The following is a 22,873-nucleotide window of genomic DNA, read 5'->3' as shown; positions in this document are numbered from 1 at the left end:
AATCCTTCCTCGTTTGCAAGCAAGAAAAATCCCGTCAACGCCACGCGGAGCTCCCATAAATTTGCGGAAATCTCGTTTTTTGGTCACCAATAGAGGACGAGCCTCATTTTTCACCACTGTCTTTATTCTCTTTCGCTCACTCGTTCCCACCGCAGACCATTTTGAGACAAGGCTAATCTGGAAATTTATACGATTTTTATGTTTGTCTCTCGCTGCGAACGAGCAAGAATCTTTGTCAGCTCTTGTAAGTAACAGTAAACGATACTTGACTGCTCAAGGATAAAGCGCAATCGCACTTTGATGAATCAATCTGCTTCTTAATCTCTGCAAATCGAGTGTGAAATGAGAAAAAAGCGAGTGCAACAGAAATCTTCTTTATTTCTCATCGGGGAATTCCATACAGGCAAAATAAGTTGTCTATTACCAATTTTTTCCCCGAGTAATGTATTTTTAATTCACTTTAAGAGCTAGTTAAATGAAAATTTTAATCGCTTTGTAACGATCCACACTGACCTCCACTACATACGTGAAACGAAAATCAATTAGTCGGCGCATAAATTAAACCCTTAATAAAAATTCGTGAGACGCGGTCACTGTGTTGCTATAAAAAGACCGCCGGAGAACTAGCCTGTGGGAAAGACTTTTCAAGCGCAATAAGTTAAATTTCTCCATTTGCACAGAACTGTGTCCATCTACGTAAATCTCAAACGTCATATTTTTATGCCGGTTGTTAACCCAAATATTTCCATTCGATGCTTTTGATTTATTTTCATTTCAAAAGCAATTAAAATCTGGATTCTGCTTATATTGAAAGTCGACTAGGCGGCACTTTGAACTTGCTGCACGTGGGAGATATATCAGCAAAGCCCCTGCAAATGTGAAGTTATGCAACCTGCTGGACTGGAGGGTTGCTCCTGGCTGCCTACATTCTTAATTGCGGTTTTTGCTGATAAAATCTAAAATTTATTCATTTTAATTTATCCATTTCTTCTCAATCCAGGTACACAGAAAATAAGACATCTTAAATCAAATTACATCAAAATTTAAAACAAAATATTATTGGAAATAAATTTCATGTATAATTTGCAAATTAAAATACCTCCCTAGTTTCAATAGATGTAACTATTAATTTATATAGTGTATGCGTCTGTATACTGATGATATTTAATGAGACAATATAAAATAAAATAATAAATTTTTATTTTAAAAGTTTTGAAAATTACGATTCCAAAAGAGGTGATGAGACAAATTTTAGAGTGCGCATCAAATTAAAATGTGTCAAAACAGGTCAAAACAATGCGTTCTTGTTTAATTTATTAATGGCCCACTTTGGGAGGAAGTGTTTCAATAAACAACGTGCAAGGTGGTTGGTGGGCTGCAGTTTTTGTTAACTGTTGGTAAACAATAAAAGGTTATCCAGAATCAATTTGTTCCGTGCTCTGCCCTCGCGAGCGCGTGGGCTGCAAAAAATTCCCCGAATTCATTCGCGTCTGACTCGCGCGGCTCATCTTTTCCCGCTCAGCGTCAGTATAATTTAGAGCTTTCCAAACGCACATCTGCTAATAATTTAATTACGAGAGTAGGTCTCCTTTCTTTGAAGCGCTCGACGGCGCGAGTGGGCGGATAATTGCAATTAATAACACTGCGCTATTCAACACAAAGCGAGAGAGTTTAGTTTGCCGAAGATCAGCAGGAAAATCGCCGCGTGTGCCCATAAATCGTCCCGAATTCTCCGTACTCGCGACTTTCGTAATTAAGTTTTAAAAAGCAGCATTCTCTCTCGTCGAAATCCTACGTGCGCTCTCAAAGGGCGGGTCGACCGATTTATTTACACACACACACACACACTCGTTTGATATATAATATGTGGGCACAAACATAAATAAAAACCAAATCACGGCTGCTTTTTCGCATTCTGCGCCGCGCACTTTGAGCGTTTTTTCCGTCACTTTCCTGCTGAGCAGCGAATCGGCGTGTTTTTATTTTGATTCGCTTGAGCAGGTGCCAAAAAACAATCCAAGGGCACACCAAAGCTTGGTGATAACTTTTCTTTCTTTCTTTCGATCGAAACTCTATGCTCTTGGCCAATTTAAATTCATCTCTGCGTGTTGGTTTAGCACCTTTTACGGCAGGCACGGAGTGTCCTCATTAGCGCTCAATTTATAGCCGCCGAGCATAAGTATACATTTCGCGCATTGTGCGCGGCTTGTTTTTGGGCAGCGGCACTAAAGCTAATGATTGGCTTCGCGCGCCTGTGCAGATGTTTCACTTCATTATGCAAATTAGTGCGCGGCGATTAATTGAATGCACCAAATGCGCTCCAATTTGTTCGCCTGCCCATAAACAAACTCATTCTGCTACTGCTCTTTGGTTTTTCATTTTATTTTTTTATCTATCGAATTTCATTGAAAATTTTGAAAAATTAAAGCTTATGCAAATACTGATCTTTAAATAAATTTATAAATTAAACTCGGAAAAAATTAAAATTTTGAAAAATATCGGCAAAATAATTTATATACTTCCACTCCAAGAAGTGGAAGGCCAAATTTTACGGTTTATTTACTAAACAAGTTATCTTTTATTGAACTTTTATTGAATCAAAAGGTTGCAAAAGTTTAAGCTGCGCAATTTGAAATGAACTTTCAATCACAGAGTATTGAGCCTAAAGCTACCGTAAATTTACTGAATCACTTTGATGTCGCAAAAGTTCGGGCCAAAGAAAGTCTTCTGAACTCTAATCAAGAACCAAATCTCTAAAGCCTCTCCCTTTGAAAGGGATCTAAAAGACCCCTCTTTTTCATTCTCTTTTGTGCGTCGGGCAAAATCTCGTCCGCGGGCCAAATAGAAGTGAACGAAAATTGGCACCAATAGCGAAAAGGAAGCCAGCCGTGCACACAAAGCAACGAAAGAGACGTTCGTCCAGTCCGTCCTTGTCGCATTGGCGGAATCTGCGGAAATCCCTGCTGCCGTCAACGCTGCGGCATTAGTATTCCTCAGCTGCACCCGCCAAGCATAAATTGCGTCCGTGTCCGGCCACTCAGGCAGAACGAGATGAGACGCGCAACAATCACTTTCGCCCTCCTGCTGCTCCTGGTGGCTCTGCTGAATGGGTGTCAGGCCAGGGCTTCGAGCAGGAGCGTGCAGGGGGTGGTGAGGACGCCGGAAAACCAGCAGGCGCAGTGCGCCTTCTGCAACCCCTCGGGGCCTAGATCATGCCCCTCAGGGTGCCGCTTTGACAGGAATAGGAATGCATGTGTGCCAACCTCCAATTGTGTAAGTATTAAATTGGTTAATTTAACCAGATTGATTTTGATACATAATTTGAAATCTCAATCATTTTGAACACTTAATTTACTTTGAAACTGGTATTTTTCTCTTGCTGTGTTTTCCACAGTAAATTTATGAAGAATTTTTTAAATAACTTGTTAAGTTTTTTTTTACAAAGTCAACTTTGTTTGCTTTAAAATTCGTTATTTAATAAATAAATATCAGATGTTTTACTTCCAGAGACAATGTCGTTGCCGCTAACAATTTCCTTCCTAATTTTGATGAGCCACACAACACCCACCTATACTGCCCACCAGTGTGACAACAAGAAATGTAAAAAAATAAATATATTTATAATAATAAAATCTCGAGTTTTGTATTTTTTTGTCCCAACAGCAAACTGTACTTGCATAGAAAAATTATTGTATGCCCAAGAAAATTTTATTGCTTACTAACTGCACTTAGCAAATTATTAAAAATCAATTAAAACGGTTAACGGAATCTTCAATTCACTGGAAGAACGTATTGTACCTTATTTTATGCACCACAGTCTCACAGTACCATCATCACTGGCTGAGGCAAGTAATCCAGCCTCTTTGGGGTTCCACGCAACGGCATTCACGTCCTGTGTGTGTCCTTCCCCAGTTGACTCAAGTTCGAATGTTGGTGCATTCTGGTCGCTCTCAGGGGACTCGAGGAAGATGCGAATTTTGTCATCACCGCAGCCGGTGGCAATTCGGTTTGATTGAGGGCACCAGGAGACGTCGTAAACTGTCCTAGGATGGAAACCTGACAGGGTGCACACACACTTCCAGGCGGGAATGTTGTCAGGCGTTTCAATGCCCTGAGGATTGCCCGGAGGATATTCTTGCCAAATCTGCAACATATTATAATATTTAAAAAATAATTTGAATAAAATATCTACAAGTTAAAAAAAAAAAATGGAATATTCTTTATAAATACAAAATTAAATAATAATACAAAAAAGAACAGGATGATTAAAATTTTGTACTGAACTTTAAAAAGTAATTGAAATTGATACTTATTTAGTTAAACATACTTTAACTGTTAAGTCATCACTACATGACGCCATCCTGTCACCAGAACTGTTGAATGCAAGACTCCAAACGGTGGACGTGTGTGACGTCAGGTTTGCACACTGGACCCATTCAGTTCCGTCTTCCCTGAACATTTTGATGCTGTCATCGTAACTGCAGGAGGCCACAACATCTTTGCTTGGCTGCCAGACAACCTGATTTAATGAAAAATAAATAAATATATCTGCAAATAAAATATAATTCTTACGCACTTTTTTAACATCTTGTGCGTGGTTGAAAAGGACAGCAGCGCATTCGTACTCGTTGTCGTCGGCCGTTTCCCAAACCCAGACAGTCTTGTCCCTGCCGCAGGTGGACAGGTACTGTCCCGAGTGAGACCAGGCCACGCTTTTGACCTCATTTTCGTGACCCTCGAGGGACATGACGCAGTCGTAATCGCCCTTCACGTAGGTCCAGATGCTGGTGGTGCCATCGAAACTGGCGCTGGCCAAGAATTTGCCACACAACGACCAAGACACGGCGCGGATCGTCCGATTGTGTCCCTCCGTCAAGCTCGTCTTGCACACCCACTTCTGTCCTTCTCGAGCCCAGATCCGGATGCTCTTGTCTTCGCCGCAGGACGCCAAAAAGTGGCCCTCAGGGTGCCAGGCCACGTTCCACACACGGCCTTTGTGTCCGTGCAGAATGTGGGACGCTTCGAGTCGACCCATAATTATTGTGGCACCGATTTTGTTCTGCAAAAAAAAGTTGTGTCAAAATTATGTACATAGTTTTTGTGTATGTATGATAATTGTGTAAAACATTACAAAATTTTTTTCATTGATTTTTGGTGCAAAAATTCAAAACATTATTATGTAATTTCAACAGACATGTAAATAATAAATTAATGAATATAATGCAAAAATTAATGTTGATTGTTGATAAAACCTCACCAACCAAATGAATGATTTGTGTTTGTGTTCGGACAAAAGGTTTTCTGAAATAAAGGATGCCGGCACGTTTGCTATCAGCCTCAGCAGCTCATGTTGTTTTTTTGAGGTGCCATGAGCCGTAAAAGGGGGCGAGGAATTGCAAAAACATGTGCGAGGAGACAAAAAATCTGTCTGTCTCTCTCGAGTCCCCATGAAATTGTCGACGGTTGTTTTTCATAAATCGGTAAAATCGGTCTTCTTCGCGTTTTTGATAGGATTAAACGGCTAAATAACTGGAATTATTAACCGGTATGTATCAAAAATATTGACACCGGAAACTAGCCTTCCTCCATCGCTAGTTTGGGGAAAAATTCGACAAAAACACGGGGTTTAGAGCGTTTATTCCAATTAATTAAGCCAAATTAAGGCAATAATGGCAACACTTAACATCATTAGAGCGTGTTCAACACCAGGTGAGTTGGAAATAGTTGAGATTTCTTCAGTTTTTTAGTGCCAAAGAAAGGATGATGTAACTTAGGAAAGGAACATGCGCCGGCATGTTTCTGATTTTAGATTTCAGCAGAGTATGGGGGCAAATTTGTCTAAAATTTTTTTTGTGACCAAAAATTCAATTAACACATTATTATTATTATTATTATTTCAGTGTTGAGGAATTCTTTAAAGAAGCTTTTAATCGGCAGAGAACCCTTCATTCTCTCACATGCGGCAAGTTTTAGACAAAAATTATCATCTCCTAGCTTTGTATTATGTTGATCATCATTTAACAGGGATCAAACAATGTGTGCAAGCGAGCCAGTCCCATAGTCACATTCCAGAGGTTCTACGCAGTGGCCACAGAAAAGAAGGTCTTCCAGAGAGACAAGCCGCATTGCAATGTTGGCACAATCGGACACGTTGACCACGGCAAGACCACCCTGACTGCCGCCATCACTAGGGTCCTCTCGGACAAAGAATTGGCAAAGGCTAAGGCGTACGCAGATATTGACAATGCGCCTGAAGAGAAGGCTCGAGGAATCACCATCAATGTGGCGCACATCGAATACTCAACCGACAAAAGGCATTACGGACACACGGATTGTCCTGGACACGCTGACTACATTAAGGTTTGAAACCATTCCTTGATTTTGTATCAATCTAATGTAAAGACTTTTTAGAACATGATCACCGGTACCTCTCAAATGGACGGCGCCATCCTTGTCGTGGCAGCCACTGATGGCGCCATGCCTCAGACCAGGGAGCACTTGCTTTTGGCGAAACAAATCGGAATCAACCACATGGTTGTGTTTATTAACAAAGTGGATGCTGCTGACCAGGAGATGGTGGAGCTGGTCGAGATGGAAATTCGAGAGCTGTTGACTGAAATGGGCTATGACGGTGAAAATGTGCCCATCATTACGGGCTCCGCATTGTGCGCCCTGGAAGGAAAGAATCCCGAAATTGGTATATTTTGTTTTTTTATGCATTAAATTGCGCAATTCACCAAATGTTTCAGGCTCTGAGGCTGTGATGAAGTTGTTGGAATCTATTGATGAATCGATTCCCACACCTGTTCGAGACCTGGATAAACCCTTTATGATGCCAGTCGAAAGTGTCTACTCAATTCCTGGCCGAGGCACAGTGGTGAGCGGCAGACTCGAAAGGGGTGTTCTGAAGAAGGGTATGGAAGCCGAGTTTGTTGGACACAATAAAGTCATCAAGTCAACCGTCACCGGAGTGGAAATGTTCCATCAAATTTTGGAGGAGGCCCATGCTGGCGATCAAGTTGGAGCGCTCGTACGTGGTGTGAAGAGAGAGGATGTCAAGAGAGGAATGATTCTCGCCAAACCTGGCACCATGAAGGCCGCTGACAATGTTGAAGGACAGGTTTGATCTTTAAAAAATTGGATGTCTTAAATTCTGAACTTTTTGGCTTTAGGTTTATGTTTTGACAAAGGAGGAGGGTGGACGCTCCAGACCATTCATGTCCTTCCATCAGGTGCAGATGTACTCCAAGACGTGGGACATGCCTATTCGTGTGCAGATCCCTGATAAGGAAATGGTCATGCCTGGAGAAGATTCAAAGTATATTCTGAAAACCTTATGCTCTGCAGATTTAACTTTTGTTTATTTATTTCAGGCTTATAATGCAACTGTTCAAGCCCATGGTGCTGGAACAGGGCCAGCGTTTCACCCTTCGCGACGGATCAACCACCCTGGGAACTGGAGTTATTACGAAGGTTCTGCCAAAACTTAGCGAGCCTGAAAGGCTTTTGTTGACTGAAGGAAAGAAGGCGAGAGAAAAGTACCTTGCGGCGCAGAAGGAAAAGAAGTAGACGAGAGAGAGAGAGAAGCATTTTCGCATTAACCCAGCAGAAGTTAAGTGGTGAATAATCCAATTATCTCAATGTAAGCAAAAAATTATTTCACAAACGCTCGCAATGTGCACTATTTGCACAGGAAATTTGCCTTCATTGAAAATGTTGTTAATTTGAGGAACCAGAATTTTTTTTAACTAAATCGTCAAATATTGAAATGTGCGTTTCTAGCGTAGTTAAATAAAACCAAAAAATTACAAAACAGACTCGTGTATTTACACTTTCCTCTAATTTTTTCATCAACTCGCAAGAAGTGAACTTGAGGAACAGTTTTTGTGAGCAAATGTTGAAGATCATCGATTTTGATTCAAACTCCCCTTAAATAGTCTTTGGTTTCGTATTCATTTTTTCCCAAAATTTATCTATTTTTGACTGATAGGGACGGCGTATGGGGAGTTCCAGTCTCGATCAAAGACTGCAACCAGCTGTTGTCGCAAACTTTCTTCGTCTCTGAGGGCATCGTCTAGTTCAGTGTTAGGGTCTCTCACCACCACGGCCGCCCCTCCAGTGTTGATGAAGTAGTCCCCGGACCAGTTTGACGTACCTACATTGTTGATGCAGTGCTTACAATTAGAGCTCCAATTTAATTAAGGTAAAATCCTTACCAATATACGCCGTGTTGTCGGTTACCATGTACTTGTTGTGGTTAACTCGCGCAAAGGGAATTTTGCTTTGAGCCTCAGAACTTGGTACCTCAAAGAATTTCTTCCGAAAAAAAAAAATCAAAATGCACCCTTTAAAAATATTAAACCAACTTACAGCTTCAATCCGAACCCAAGGGAACGACTGTGTTAGAGTAGTCAGTGATTCTAAGAAATATTTCATTGAGGGTCTGGTGTGATTCCAGTGGCTCACAAGGAGCTTAATTGTCACCTTTCTGTCGACAGCAGCGCTTCTTAAGGCATCGTCTATTACAGGCCAGTGCCTAAAAAGTTAAAAATGAGAGAAATAATTAAATTTTTAAATCCAAAGTACTTGATCTTTGGCGTGTAAATGGTCAGTGGGAAGTAGTCCATGACAGCAATGTGGATGAATTGGTTTGCGGAACCAATAACGTCTAGTACTGTGTCAATATCGGACGTTCGTCCCTTTGGGCAAAATTGTGGGGGTGAACTCTGACAAAAAAAATTAAGTTTAATAAACAATAATATTTATAAAACTTTAATATTACGGATATAAAAACGTTTGAGGGGGAAGTAGCGTTGAATGTGAGATTCATCGGGTGGTCCCTGTTGAATTTGGTGCCAAATTGATCCGGCCATTTGCTCGGGACGGTAGCTCCCTCCTTTCCCAAGTACCAGTAGACCTTGTTTAAAAATTAGCCTTTGATTACAATAATTTCAAATTCGATTTACGTCAAAAATTTTGCCCAGATCAGAAGCAAGGCAGCTGCAATTGTAGATGGCGACTCCCATTTCTTTGACCTGCAAAATTAACAATTAACCTCAATCATTCACTCAAATTCTTCTGGATCGTATTATTTTCACCTCAGTGAGTGACCTCCAATCCATATTGGCGCTGCCGACGTAAGCATGTTTGCGGTCAATCAGCCAAAATTTGGTGTGCAAAACTCCGCCGCCGACCAATTTTTGAAAGTTCAAACTGCGAACCTGTGATTTTTTTTGCATCAGTAATGAAATTTCAAATTTATTATTTAATTTAACACGCTACCTCAGCTGCTCCATGCTTTTCAAGAAATTCGGTGTCAAGATTTGGGTTCTCCGGTGTAGGTGCATTTTGCGCTATTCTGATTTTAATCCCTCTATGCACACCAGCTTGCATTAAGCCATGCAGAATTTCCTCACCCTGCATTGTAAAATTTTTTTAATCGATTTTAAAATTTATTTAAAAATTATAAAATAACAATTAATGAATCAAAATACCTTGTTTAGTACCTGAAATTATTTTATTGAAAAATAATATAAAATAATATTTTTTTTAACTAGAGATTTAAAAATTCACCTTGTGTGCTGATGGGTAGGGGTAGACGTCTGACCCTTTAAGTGTCCAGTAAAGAGAAGCAATCTCAATGGATTTTTCAGCAATTTGCAGCAAATTCTGCCAAGTATCATAAGTGGCAGAGTGAATCACTTCACTTGGCCTGTAGGCCAAACCCTCGGGGATGCTCTCGACAAGCGACGCCCTATAAATTTAACCACCACAATGCAATTAATATGCGCGCCAGTTTACTTTTTCCCAATCTAGACCTGCACGAATTGTGGCATGTTGCCCACTTGGTCGCGTACTGTTGGCTATCCTTTTTGTCCTCAATGCTGATCTTCTCATCCAGGAATGGCAGAACCACTAACAGAATCACCAGGGATAGGATGATGGTGACTGGGACGCAGGAAGGGAGTCGCCAGCTTTTGTTCCGCCACTTTTCATCCCCCATTATTGCTTTGATTGAAAAAGAATTATTGTTAGAATTAATTGATTTTAGCCAATATATCTATATCAGCGTAGTTTTACCATCACTGCTACGGGCTGGGGTCTGTAATTCTAGCTGGACGTCGTTCAGGTCCAAGTCTGTTGTCAGTTGCTGCTGGTTAGTCTGCACGCAAATCAAAACAAAAACTCAGCAAAGCATTTTGTGCAGCGGTCCCTAACCTTAACGATGGCAGATGGCTAGCAGTGTTGCCGTTCCGGCAGACGGACTAAATTTTGTATTATTGCAAGGCAATCTAAAGAGCAATGAGCACTAGCTGTAATTTGTTTGATGCAAAAAATATATATAAAATTCTCGCACAGCTATCTTTTTTAGTAAGCTAAATGCAAATAGGAACATATATAAAGTTAAATTCAATTAATTATAAAATAAAAGTAATAATAGATTATTGCAAAATTAGTATAAAGTATTTGAAGATATATAATAAAATTACCTTTTTGTAGTCATGAGCGGTCAGTTTTTTAAGAACAGTATTTTTTAAAACCATTGCTTTCGGTATTTCAATGAAGAAAATTACCACACAATCAAGTTCCCCTTTGTATATTAAATTATTATAGAGAAAATTTATAATCTCTTGCATTGCAAATAAGCATCATCTGAAGTTTTTACCGCTTATACCTCTCTTATCAATCAATTTTATCAGTTTCGCTTTTTTTCTTCTGCGTGTCCGGTGTTGTAGGGAAGTACGAAGTACAGTATAAACTTTTGATATATCCGATTTATATTGAATTTGATTATTTTTATAATTATATAATTAGAAATTTAAGAAAAAAATATTGTTTCTTGCAAGCGTGAATTAATGCTTTCGATAAAAAAATAAAATCTGAAAAAATAATACTTTACGTTATAATTTTAACTTATGTTGAATGTCTATAACGAGAGGGGTATAAAACACACACCACTAATTACCTTGTTCATGTGCTGAATAACAAGCCGCCCGTTTGCCGATGCTACTTGCTGTTGTTGCACCACGAAAATTTGATCATGCTGAGCGCAGCTAATATTATTTCTCTCCATGTTCCTCTTATTCCAAACACTGGATCACTGGATCTGCTCTAATTTTAAACCCCCGAGGAATTACCGTGTCGCGTAGTTACCTTGAATTTTCAACCCAGTTTTCCTGCCTTTCATAAAAAAGCTGCGGTGTGGTCAGCAGCGCAGTGTTTTAATTTATCGACGCGCAATTAGCGCTAGACACCACGCGTGTCTCTTAAAATCAATTTACAGGGACACTGCACGTGAGAACACGTTGTACATGAGTATAGGACTACTTTTGAATAGCACCCAAAATCCTGCGATAAAATGTTACGAGGGCTTGAAAAATAAAATGCGAGTGTGTTTCGCTTTTTACAGTTTTATTAAAACAAATTAGTGTTTTCTTATTATCGTCATTATTAGGCAGTACCAAAAGCAACAACATAAGAATTAACAATTACTGGTGAGGAGCAGTGTGTGTTTGTTTGTGATTACATGAAGCCCTTAATTACTTAGATATGGTTGGTTTCTCGTGAAATAGTGGCATTCGCGATTATGAGAGAAGATTAGATATTGTGTTTATGCATTTGTGTGTTCGCACGTGTCCGAGTTGAGAACTCGCATTGTTCTTAATTTTTTTTTACTTAAACTGACAAAATTAAAAGTACTACAGTGCAGGCGTTACAAGAACCATCGTTATACACAAAAGTAGGTTTAAATCACAAGACATCGTAAAACAACACGATATTAGGAAAAATTAGATGTGGTATGTTCAACTAAGATTGCACAGACCGGCATATATATATAAAAAAAAACAGGAGTACAAGTCTTTCAGCAATGGTTTGAGACGAACGTGGAACAAAAAGGTTTGTTTCAACAGGTCACTGCGCAGTGCTAGCTTACAACAAGTTCAATCTGGCGGTACTTTTTGCGCAGATTGGAAACAGGGTCTTTAAAAAGTACTGGGTCAAGTCTCATATTGGAACGTAACAATGGCATGTAGCCGAAGACGGCTGCAAATGTGTTCAGGCAGGTCTGCCGCTGCACAAAGTGGTCCGGGTCGTTCCAGGGCGACCTGAGGAAAATAAATTCTTTGAGTCCTGAAGTTTCATAACAATTTTCCCAAGACAAACCTGGATCCACTGGCAGGATTCTCCTTGTAGACCTTTCGCTGAGTCACCTTGATGGGTGGTCTTCTGGTCACATGGCTGACTAAAAAGTTCATCAGAATGTCTTCGCAGTTCTGACTTTGCTCGACTGTTTTGTGAAGAAGCGGCCCCAGGCCGTAAGTATAGAGATGATGGTAGTAGTGATGATAGAAAGCTGCACCAGTCAACACCAATGAATAGTCATTTGTCCACTTGGACGTGTAGCCCCACGTGGCCTGCAATTTTCAGGGTCATTATCAGATTGCTTTTTAAAGAAAAAGATGAAAAAAATACCTTTGCGTCATCCCAAAAGTGGGACCTGGCTGGGTAGCCGACTATTCGGTCTGGAAAAGATCTCCAGACATTGTAGGCGAAATCTATTTCGTCCGTCGACAGAAGGGAGTCGTCGTCCAGGGAAAGTACGGCGGCTGTCTCGATGAGCGGCTGCGGCCGGAAGCGAGCAGATATGCCCGCGTTATTGTGCAAAATTGTTAGAGGAACAGAAAGGAGGGGCCAATGGGACCTTGGCGGGGGTGGCCGCTCTATCGACCACAGAATTATCACCTGAAGAATCAACAAATTATCTCAATAACGGCAAATTTGCACAAAAATTAGGACATACCCTGGATATATGACGAGACTTCCCAAGGCTTTTTAGCAGTCTTATTAGTGGCGTGTTAGCATTTGGTGAAATAATGTTAGTTATGGCAGGATGCGAGTAGATCACCGCGGTGAAGTTGGGGCTGACTTCGGAGCCTAAGGCTTCGGCGTAGAACGGGTACTGCGACCACGTGTCGGAGAACTGAGGCAGTGAGAAAAGAGCACCAGGCGCTGAGTTCCAGATCAGCCCGCTCCTTGAGCCTGCTATCTCTTGGGACACTCGGTCAAACACAATCTGCGAAACGAACCAGGCGTGAGTGAACGACCGGCCTAACTAAGCTGCACAAACAAAACGCCGTCTCACCTCGAGGGTTGTGTGTACGATTTTCTCGATCGACGAGAAGTACCGCTCCCACAGAATTTGTGTCCACTGTCTCAGTGCGATCAGCTTGGCAACTTCTATTGAACGGATTGAGTCTGGCACCTGAAATATTGCAAAAGGAAAATAATTTTGTTAAGTTTCTTGGCTTGCAATGTAAAAATTTAAAATTAAATTGTATTTATACAATTTCAAATGTCACAAAAAAAAATTATTTTTAATTAATTTAGCACCTTAGGCATTTTACTGATCAAAGATTTGATAAATAAGTTGTTTAATTAAGCAAGTGTCAAGTTTTTTGTTGCAATTTATAAAGCAAGGTGTGGCATATTACCTGTAGCAACAGTCTTTCGTCGGCCCAAACAACGGCCAAGGACCAGTCGATTACTGAATCGAACGGTAGCACCCAGCCATTGGCGAGCAGCACTGGAATGCAGCCTGCTTGCAAGGCCTCTAAAAATCTAAATGAGCCCAGTCGGCGACCTCGAGGCACAAGGCAAAACGTGGAATTCTGCAAGAGCACTTCATAGTCGTACCTGCAACACGATTTGTGTGAAGAAATTAACTTATTTAACACCAAAATATTTAAATTAAATAAATATATTCAAAAAGCTACTCATTAAAATTAACAATCATTATTTTTGTTTCTTGATTATGTTTGTAAATTTTTTTCAGTGAAATTAGTAATTAAAACAATTAGGAGAAAAATTAGTGAAAAGACAAGAAAATAATTAATGGACAATAAAATCAAATACAAAATTTATAAATCTGCATAAATCTATCATATTTGAAGTAGATAATCTAAACCACGAAGAAATAACTAACCTATCGTACTCGGCGTTGTCCTCATCACACCTCTCGTCCTGCAGGTCCCTCCAGCTGCGGCCGTGCTTGCAAGTGGTCACCAAGATGACGTCGCGGCCGTTGTGAAGGTGGTAGAGTGAGTTGCGCGTCTCGGAGCCGATACCGTGCACGTATCGCTTGCCTTTGAAGGCCAGCAGGTACTTTTTAGTGCCGGGGAAATTGACCGCGTTGACCAGGCCCGGCTCTCCACCCTTCTCAGGGTGGTTTCGGTGAAACAGGGGGATGGAGATGTCGAATCCGGAACGCAGCACTGAAACGGGTGCGCTTGCCCTCGCCAGCATCGCGTAGCCTGCGAACAAACAATACAATTTTTTTGCTCATCAATAATATTATTTGTGTTTCGTCAATTTATTTCCAAATTTGCAAACACACACGCGAATCGAGTTTGTTTTGAACGCCGAGTCAACAAAATTTCTCATTAGCCGGCTCGGATCGATGCGAAAGCAATTTAAAAACACATCATCTGCCGCGCTTTGTCCTTCCGTCTCCCACTTTTCTTTCTGTTCGCCAAATGGAAGATGGAAAAAATCGTCATCGCGACGAAACAATTGAAAATGACGCGACGCGCGTGCTGCCGGCTAAAGGGCCACAGACGGCGCGGTGTTTGTTTTGGCTGGCGATGATATCACTTTCTGAAATAACAAGCCCGGACGGCACCACCATCGAAATGTGAACATATAGATAGTCTCAAGTGGTGCACTAAGTATTTTCCGCCACTGTAACCAACTTGCATCGGTCCCTCGCTTGCACCGCGGCGAATCAATTTCAAAAGCATGCCCAAGTGGCGGCGCGATAATCTCGGTAATCACGTTGTCGTCTGCCTCGTCATTATTTGTTTTCCGCTGCATAATATGCAAGCACCGAAATGTGCCCTTTTACGATCAGTCGGCGTTTTATGTTTACGGTGGCAGTAAAAACTTTACGTCCTATTCGCGCCGGATAGATTACCCACCCAAAATTTGTCACCGCGACGAAATTGGGGCGTTAATTGGATGATGGAAATCTGTGTGACGGCGCTGACGACAAGAAGAGGCTTGATCACGTTTTCACGGCGAGAAAATTGGTCTTGAAGTATTTATTAAAATAAATATAGTTTTTCCGCCACTTTATCTATTGAAAAACTTTACGACTTTTGCGAGGGTAAAGAGGACTTCCTATGGAAATAATTTTAGGGCCCTTAATTTTTTTGAATTACGAGATAAGGAAAGAAAGATCTGTGTAAACAGCTGCAACCTTGAAACCAGCAGCTGGACACGCTCAAATAAGTTTATTTCTTATCCTTCAAAGTCGCATTAAATGAAATACATAAATTTGCAACTAAAAGAAATTTAAGCGATTTTATAGAAATTAATTCCATGACAAGGACAAGCCATGGCAAAAACAGTTCAGAGGAATCATTGCCTTCGTAAAGAGATGAACAGGCTTTTTTTTTAAAGCATCAAGTTTCAATTTTGCAACAGCAGCGATCAGTTGCAACACGCGCTTTTTATCTTGGCAAATGATCAGTGCCACTTGGTAAAAACATAATCACACAGCTGAATGCAATTACTCACAACGTCACTGGCCAATGCGGTTATTAACTCATTGATACTGAATTAAAATCGATTAAAATTTGGTATAAAAATCAACTAATTGTAAGTCTGGAATAGTCAAAAATATTAAAAAAAGAATAGAATTTAGAAATTTAGTGAAAATTCATTTATAGAACAAAAATGATGAAAATTTCTGTAACTGATTGAATGTAAAACTGAGTTGAATTTTTAATGGCGAAATTTTAATTTCAATAGTTTGAATGTACAAATTCGTTTCCTAGGTGAAGATTTATAAATATCAAAGATGAAAACATATTAAGTGATTCAATAAATGTTGTGAAATGATCATTCTGGCCAATAATATCTATTTCCACTAGATTTACTTGTCCCGTCTCTCTATTGATTGTCCGGTTGGCAGCACTAAATGACCATAAAAGCAGCAGCAGCAGCCGTAAAGCATTTGGCGTTTTCCCGGCGGGAGCAGCGACACAAACGAGCAGCAATAAAAGTAAATAAATAACAAAGGGGATGATTTACCGATGTCGAAGCCGAGGTCGTTCATGTCGTAGTCTGGCCAGGTGCCGGCGTAAAGGTTGAAGATGAGGTGGTTGCGTCCGTCGTTCCAGTGCTCGAGGTGCTGGACGCGCGCCTGCATGTTGCGCACGTAGTCGCCGGACAGGTTGTCCCGGTCGAGGGTGTCGAGGGCGAGCACAAAGAGACACGCCTGCTGCGGGTCGGGCGTGAAGTAGCGTGACTCGAGGATCACGTTAAGTATTTTGCGATATGTCGGACTAGGTTCGGGCGCGTTCTCCACCGGGTAGACGTACACCTTGAGCTCGCCGCCACGGCATCGCGACAGGTCGAAGCACGTCTCCATGCGACAGTGCCGCAGCGGGTTGTCCTGCACCCGGCGTTGGTTTGACCTGCCAAGCAAAACACAACCAGATCATTATAAAAAATGCCAAATTTTTAAGTTATTTTTATAGGTTTCATCAAAGTTGAAGTCATTTTTTTTTGTGATCTTCATGATTTCACAATGAAAATTTGAAAGGTACACAAACGATCGAAATTTTTATACAAAAGTAAGGGCAATTAAGTAAGTTTCCTATTCAAAATAATTTAATTAAAAAATCCCACAATTTTCAGTGAAGATTAAAAAAAAATACTGAAAATGGATCCTAATTCTGTGTTTCCATTAAATTAATTAATTTGCTATCTCATTTTGGTTTGGATGGTGTGATTAATGATTTTAATTATCCGTTTTCAACATAATAAAATTTATGCCAATACAAAAGTGATAATAAATAACTACTGGAAATAAAAGACGACAAAATAATTAAAAATACGTTTTTTTAATTCAATATTTGATTGCTTCTCATTATTTATCTTTAACCAAAATTTCATCATTAAAGCAATAATAATTTAAATAAATAGTTTTTCCACAAGTTTTAATTATAAATTTTGTTCTTCAGAAATCAAATTAAAAATTATTTTCCTTTTTAAATTTTCAACTTTTGTTTTAATAATCAATCAAAATCAATGATTAAATTCCTTTGAAAGGGCTAATATTTAAAATTATACATAGATTCAACTGCAACCCCTGAAGCTTGGAAATGAAATATTTAATAAGCATTTTGCCTTGTTCTTCTCATCTTTTAAAACTTTTTTGTGTGACTAAAGAGGCCATGATGGTTTCGTACATAATAAAATAATATGCTTTGTATATGTTTGAAAAAGGGCAAACCGGCGGTGCTGTGTATGAAGTGTGTTTGATCGCACAACTCGGAGCAATTCGCAACCTTTGCCCTCTCTCTATGCATGTACGTACACCAGAACATGGTCCCAGAGCAGAGATCGCTCCGAGCTTTCCCAGTAGACCGCCGATCCCGAAACTTTTGAAACACCTCGCTTGCGCACTCGCCCGTGAATTGAACCGAAAAGAGACGAGGAAATTGCCTTTCCTCAGAATTTCCACAAAGCGCGTGCCTTCTAGATCAATTTTCTGGCACAGGGAAAAACGAATGAGATGCGAGGATAATCTTTGAAATTGCTCCGTTAACATTGAGTGCTCACAGACTTGTCTTTACGCAAGAGTGTTTTGTTTTCGACGCTGCTTATTGACTATCAACTCGAACGACGCAACGAAACGACACACTGAGTGGAGTGTTTAGATGTTTACAACGAGCCGAATTAAATAACCGACTGAAATCAACGAGCCAGACGGAAATAGTCTCTAATTTGACGTCAAAAAACGGCTCGAGCGCCCGCAATCGGAAGAGCGAAAGAAAGAAAGGCGCTGACTAATTAACAAAAAAGATTGCTGTTTGCTTTGATGACTTTTTTACTTGTGTTCCTCTCTGTTGAGGCCATTAAAAAGAGGAAGAAGAAAAAAGTGGAAGAAGAAAAAAAGTGGAAGAAGAAAAAAATTGGAAGAAGAAAAAAAGGCAATTTTAAATAGAAGATTAGCTTTAGGAGGTTAACTTTAAAGGTTCCCATTTCAAATTTGAAACACAAGGAAAATTTTTGGACGATTTTTTTTTTCATCAAAAATTACGTTGGTGCGATCTTACAAAAAAGGTGAGAATGGAAAATGTGAAGAAATAGCAATTTGTCTGGTGAACTTGTTGATAAAATGAGGGGCGACAAGAGAGTTCAGCGACAAAATGGGCTGCAAACTAAATTATCAACAGTGATCGACTGAAAGTGGTGTAACGTTTTGAATTCCAGGTAGGTTGTGGGTCAAACGTTCACATTGACCACAGAAAATAATTAAAAATGGAAAATTTTAATATCGTTGCACTTTTATGCAGGTTAAGAGAAAATTTCTTTAAGCAGGTTTTAATTTATTAAATTTAATTTTAATATTTTTAAATCAGGGTTTGAGCAATTTTCTCTTTGAAAGGATAAGAAATAATGGAATGGTTTGACTTTTGGCCGAGTTGACATCAAAACATCAGGCCCGAATCGCAAATTTCACACAACTTTTAAAATTTGCATTAAATGGAAAGACAAATTTTGTTTGGAAATGGAACATAAATTTTAACCTAACGATTTGTGTGATCATGAAAAAAAAATCATAAATCGCTGAAACTTTTCGTTGACGAAAAACAAAATTTCATTTTTCTAGAGAAGCAACGGTGCACGGCGGAAATTCATCTTTCCTTAAATAGCACTTTATCATAATTGAGAGACAGTTTCCTTGCACGACGAAGAAAAATTGTTGGCCTGATTAAGACAGAGCCCGGCATGAATAAATCGATCATTAGGCGGCCGCATTTCATCATCATCAGCGTGCAGATTGGGAAGGCGTGGAAACGTGCAGGTTGGTCGGGAAATAACTCTGCGGGCCGGTGCAAAAAATCCGAGCGTGGAAGGATGAGCTGCGGAAATTGATGAAAAAGCTTCCGGCTACTCTCGGCTGCTGGAGTTGACATAACATTAGTTTGCTGCGAAAAGGGCGGATTTGCTCGCTTCATTTTTTCCTCATTCCCGAAGGACACACATGGCCATTTTTTTCATGACGTGCGGAGGCTGGGTGCGCCGAATTCTTATCTCGAAAGGGGGAACCGGCGGCGCTGCTTATCGGGGAAGGTGGAAGAAATGAAATTATTGTGCAAGGGGCATTATCGGCGACCCACTCGACTGCAAATCAAGTGCCGCCCGTGCTGAATAAGGAAATGGTGCGGCCGAAAATCTGCCGATTTCGCAAGATCGACGCATGAGTGCGTCGAGTTATTTATAATTTCGTCCACATTTTCTGCGTTCAACCGCGAAAATCGTTAAAGATCAAGCCAGTCGGCGGAAGTAAACAAAGTTGATTTACTCGACTGCGGGAGTCAAACTGGTGCGGATGTATTTTGCCAATATTAGGAAGAATTTGATAGATTTCAAAACCTTATTAGGTTTTATCTTTGAATTTTTTATTTGATAAATTCATATTTGTACGCCAATATTTATGACAAAATGCATTTTTCATAAAAATTTTGATTAAATTATTTTGACTAGACGGTGAATAATGAAGAACAAGATAATATCAAAAGGTTCAACCACTTTTAAATTTAAAATGTACGCAGTTGAAAAATTGCGAGTTTATGCTAATGAAAAAACGTTGTGTTGGAAGCAGCCTTGGCATTCCCGGAAATAACTGTCTCCGTGTCATGCGATCGAGCCTCTTGGGCAACTTGAATTAAACGCACGCAGTTTTCCTCATTGAACTTTTAAGTTCAATACACTAAATTTAAACTTAAAATTCCATTGGAAAAGATGTTTGTCATCTTCAAATTTTCAACGGTTCACTGCATATATAATTGACTATAATTTTTTTAATGCTGGATATTTTCAGCTAGAAATAAATTAAAAAGTAATTTTATTTAACGGAAAAAGCTTTTTAAATTATGGAAATGAAATTAAATATTAAATTGAAATAAAATGATTACTATGTATAACTGAATCTATTTTCTAATTTTTTATTTATTTTATTATTAATTTATTTAAAATTACAAATAAGACAACTGCAAGGGGTGCTGGTGTATTCGTCTGCATTGATTTAATTAAAAAGCCCCAATTAAAAATTCATATGTTGCGGATATACAGTACAGACCCAATACGTTCTCACGCAAAAAATTGCCCCAAAATGGATAAAGAGACCTAGAGGGCGACAACCCTGACCAGAGGTGTTGACGCAGGTTCAAGGTCTCGCCATCACCTGGATTGCAGGTGTTCGTTGCGGCGCCAGAGAGACTATTAAAAATTCACAAAACGATCGTCTGGGGTGTTCCTATCGAAAGACGGGGTAGAAAAAGGCAATTGCGAGGGTAGGGTGCGGGGGTGGAAAAGGTGGCAGCCTCAGGGGTGGCGACTGATGATATACCTTCGGACGCTGGGGGAGAAGGCGAGGTCCCTGTCGGCGTTGAGGGCGACGTCTTCGGTGAGGAAGGAGGGCAGGGCCGGTGTGTCGGCGACCGGCGGGGGCGGTTCGGCCGCCGACTTGAGGCGGTAGCCGCCGAAGTAGCAGTAGGCGAGGAAGGCGCACGACAGAAGCACCAGCAGGTACCGCTTCTTGGCCTGCATTTTGTGTCAAGAAGTGCGTCTGGAGCGGCTCCTCCAGCTCGGCGGCTCTTCTCGGCCCCGGCAATCGGGGGCTAGCTCGCCTCCGGGGGCCGTGAACGGGGGGCCCGCGCCGACAGCATCAGCCTCGTTGGTGACCTTTGTCCTGTTGCGACGACCGAGGTGGTCACCACTCGAATGTAAACATTTCACGTCCTCCTCACACTCGCTCGGTGGGCGGACTCAACTTTCCTCCTCTCACGGCAATCGATGCTCGCCAAAGGGGCTCGCGCAAGGAGACGCGTCTCGCGGGTCTTGTGACTAGCGCCAAATCTTAAAAGTTTCCTACACCCGACATCCGATGGACATAGACATTATTTAAAAAAAAATATGTTCCTTAACCCTTGAGTGCGAAGGCGGGGTCCTCCGGGTACCCCAAAGCATGTTTTGTGCATTTTTAAATAGGAAAACATGCAATGAAAAATATGAAAAAATTTGACTTTGATTTTTTAGGGAATCTGATCATATTAACCAAGGAAAATATTTATTTTCACCAACAGTTGAGTTTTTAGGAAGGGATTTTTGAAAATTTAGGCATTGTTTAGGCGCCAGTGCGAAGGTGGGGTACTCCGAGTACCCCAGTCGACGTTAAACAAAAACAACTGTAACTTCCACAGTTTTTGAGATAGAGATTTGAAATTTGGAGGGGATGTTCTTCAATCATCCCTCTAGTGATAAAAACAGTCAAATTTCATCCCCTAATTTTTTCATCCCCCAAACCACCCCTTTTTTGGAAAATATACAATTTTGAAGCCTGGGCTAAAAATTATAGCTGCTAAACATGATATACACCACGCAGGGGGTTGGAAGAGGGGTGAAGGGGGTGAAAGTACCTTACCAACAAGAATCTATGTCATTCTTATTCACATTTGTGAGGAAAAAACATATAAAATGAGTTATTATTGAAAAAAACTACCCCTGTAAGACAATTAGGGGGTTGTTAGGGGGTGAAAATAATTGGTCAGTAATTGAATTATATAAGGGATGATAAGGGACAGTCTTGAAATTTCAGAAATCTTCATAATAAACAATTAAATGTGCCAAAAATAACAGTTTGGAACAAAAGGGGTGCATTAGGGGTTGAAAATAATAAGGGGTGAAATTTTGACACTTTCCCTTTAGAGGGGTGAATTAAGCAACAACTCCTGCAAATTTCAGCTTTTTATCCCAAAAATTACGTTTGTTACAACGCTTTTTGTATTTTGGGGTCCTCCCGGTACCCCGCCTTCGCACTCGCGACGTTTCAATATAGCCTTCCTAGTCAAGGGTTAATTGTAAAAATAAAAAAAAATAAGCAAATAATTGAATAATAGGAATAAATAAAGAAAATAGACTATAAAATTATGTTGTATTTGCAATGTATGAATTTTTGATAATTTTATTTAAATAATCAAATTTCATAGAATGCATTATATTATTCAAAAAGTAATATTTTTAATTATCTGTATTGTATAATATTATGTTTTAAAAACAATTATTTAATTGGCATTACAATTTAAATTATTTACAAAAATTTAAATTTTAATGCCTCCATTTTTCAACCTTTGTTTCAAAAATTTTGGTTTATTCTTCCAAATTTGTATTTAATTATATCATGGAATTTATTTAAATGCCATAACAAAATTGACTTGTATAATTCTAATATTTTTTAACGGATTGGCCCCATTGCAAAGAATGCCAACAATTATTATACATTTATGCTGATCAATGCTGATAGTCCAAATTTTTTTTAAATTTAATTAAAAAATTTACTGATGAGGTGATGAGAAAAATCTCCATGTATTCTGGAAAAAATGAACAATAACCGAAATAAAAACGCTCGCCCAAACGCGTGTTTCCTGTTATTACAAAAATTGTAAAGAAAAATAGTAAAAATTTTGCTTCAAAATGTTAACTTAAAACATAATTTCGACCAAGAAAATTAATTTTTTCATCTTCTCAGTATAGCAACTATTTTTTTACATCAAAAATCACCCATGAATTTTTGAAAACAAAAAATCGCAGCTGATGAATTTTTGCTCCAGTCTTTTGTCATGTTTGATTTTTGTTTGAGTTTTTACTACTAAGAGATTTAAACTAATAAATGAATTAATCTTAAAACTTCACTATTATTATTATTATTTTATTCAATTTATAATAGGAGGAATTTAATCAATTTACATTCATTTGCCATGCCTTGAGTTACTTTAGCGCTAATTTGATATCTTTTGAA

General features: G+C 39.6%; 4 protein-coding genes across 7 annotated transcripts; 1 reads left to right on the top strand and 3 right to left on the bottom strand.

The window, feature by feature from the left end:
* Positions 1-3,615: 3,615 nt before the first annotated feature.
* On the bottom strand, positions 3,616-5,438 carry LOC132201731 (probable cytosolic iron-sulfur protein assembly protein Ciao1). 2 transcript variants are annotated; one of them, XM_059628157.1, is made up of 4 exons: positions 5,258-5,438; positions 4,577-5,059; positions 4,328-4,519; positions 3,616-4,144 (listed from the first exon to the last, which is right to left on the bottom strand). In XM_059628157.1, the coding sequence occupies exons 2-4, from the start codon at positions 5,033-5,035 to the stop codon at positions 3,800-3,802; spliced, it is 996 nt and encodes a 331-aa protein (XP_059484140.1). In that variant the 5' UTR covers positions 5,036-5,059; positions 5,258-5,438; the 3' UTR covers positions 3,616-3,799. The 2 variants fall into 2 exon arrangements, with proteins under 2 accessions (XP_059484140.1, XP_059484141.1); XM_059628158.1 differs by having other exon boundaries at positions 5,262-5,438.
* Positions 5,439-5,547: 109 nt separating this feature from the next.
* Positions 5,548-7,817, top strand: LOC132201730 (elongation factor Tu, mitochondrial). The gene is made up of 7 exons (XM_059628156.1): positions 5,548-5,709; positions 5,901-5,962; positions 6,025-6,360; positions 6,412-6,697; positions 6,750-7,120; positions 7,173-7,318; positions 7,374-7,817. Exons 1-7 carry the CDS (start codon positions 5,670-5,672, stop codon positions 7,567-7,569), a joined length of 1,437 nt encoding a protein of 478 aa, XP_059484139.1. The 5' UTR covers positions 5,548-5,669; the 3' UTR covers positions 7,570-7,817.
* Positions 7,806-11,089, bottom strand: LOC132201729 (5'-3' exonuclease PLD3). 3 transcript variants are annotated; one of them, XM_059628154.1, is made up of 12 exons: positions 10,967-11,089; positions 10,081-10,162; positions 9,819-10,008; positions 9,574-9,754; positions 9,283-9,417; positions 9,099-9,221; positions 8,967-9,035; positions 8,783-8,917; positions 8,587-8,726; positions 8,371-8,536; positions 8,217-8,316; positions 7,806-8,155 (listed from the first exon to the last, which is right to left on the bottom strand). In XM_059628154.1, exons 1-12 carry the CDS (start codon positions 11,072-11,074, stop codon positions 7,974-7,976), a joined length of 1,611 nt encoding a protein of 536 aa, XP_059484137.1. In that variant the 5' UTR covers positions 11,075-11,089; the 3' UTR covers positions 7,806-7,973. The 3 variants fall into 3 exon arrangements, with proteins under 3 accessions (XP_059484137.1, XP_059484136.1, XP_059484138.1); XM_059628153.1 differs by lacking the exon at positions 10,967-11,089 and adding an exon at positions 10,491-10,650; XM_059628155.1 differs by lacking the exon at positions 10,967-11,089 and adding an exon at positions 10,491-10,640 and having other exon boundaries at positions 10,081-10,292.
* Positions 11,090-11,401: 312 nt separating this feature from the next.
* Positions 11,402-20,862, bottom strand: LOC132200981 (exostosin-1). The gene is made up of 9 exons (XM_059626818.1): positions 20,426-20,862; positions 16,093-16,478; positions 13,985-14,312; positions 13,494-13,695; positions 13,145-13,264; positions 12,803-13,075; positions 12,475-12,744; positions 12,166-12,416; positions 11,402-12,107 (listed from the first exon to the last, which is right to left on the bottom strand). The coding sequence occupies exons 1-9, from the start codon at positions 20,623-20,625 to the stop codon at positions 11,927-11,929; spliced, it is 2,211 nt and encodes a 736-aa protein (XP_059482801.1). The 5' UTR covers positions 20,626-20,862; the 3' UTR covers positions 11,402-11,926.
* Between the last annotated feature and the right edge of the window lie 2,011 nt (positions 20,863-22,873).

Source organism: Neocloeon triangulifer, unplaced genomic scaffold (assembly GCF_031216515.1).
Source record: "Neocloeon triangulifer isolate White Clay Creek 2 clone unplaced genomic scaffold, ASM3121651v1 ptg000014l, whole genome shotgun sequence".
NCBI lineage: Eukaryota > Metazoa > Arthropoda > Insecta > Ephemeroptera > Baetidae > Neocloeon > Neocloeon triangulifer.
The sequence above is the reverse complement of the archived record's forward strand: the minus strand, read 5'-3'. Positions and strand labels throughout refer to the sequence as shown.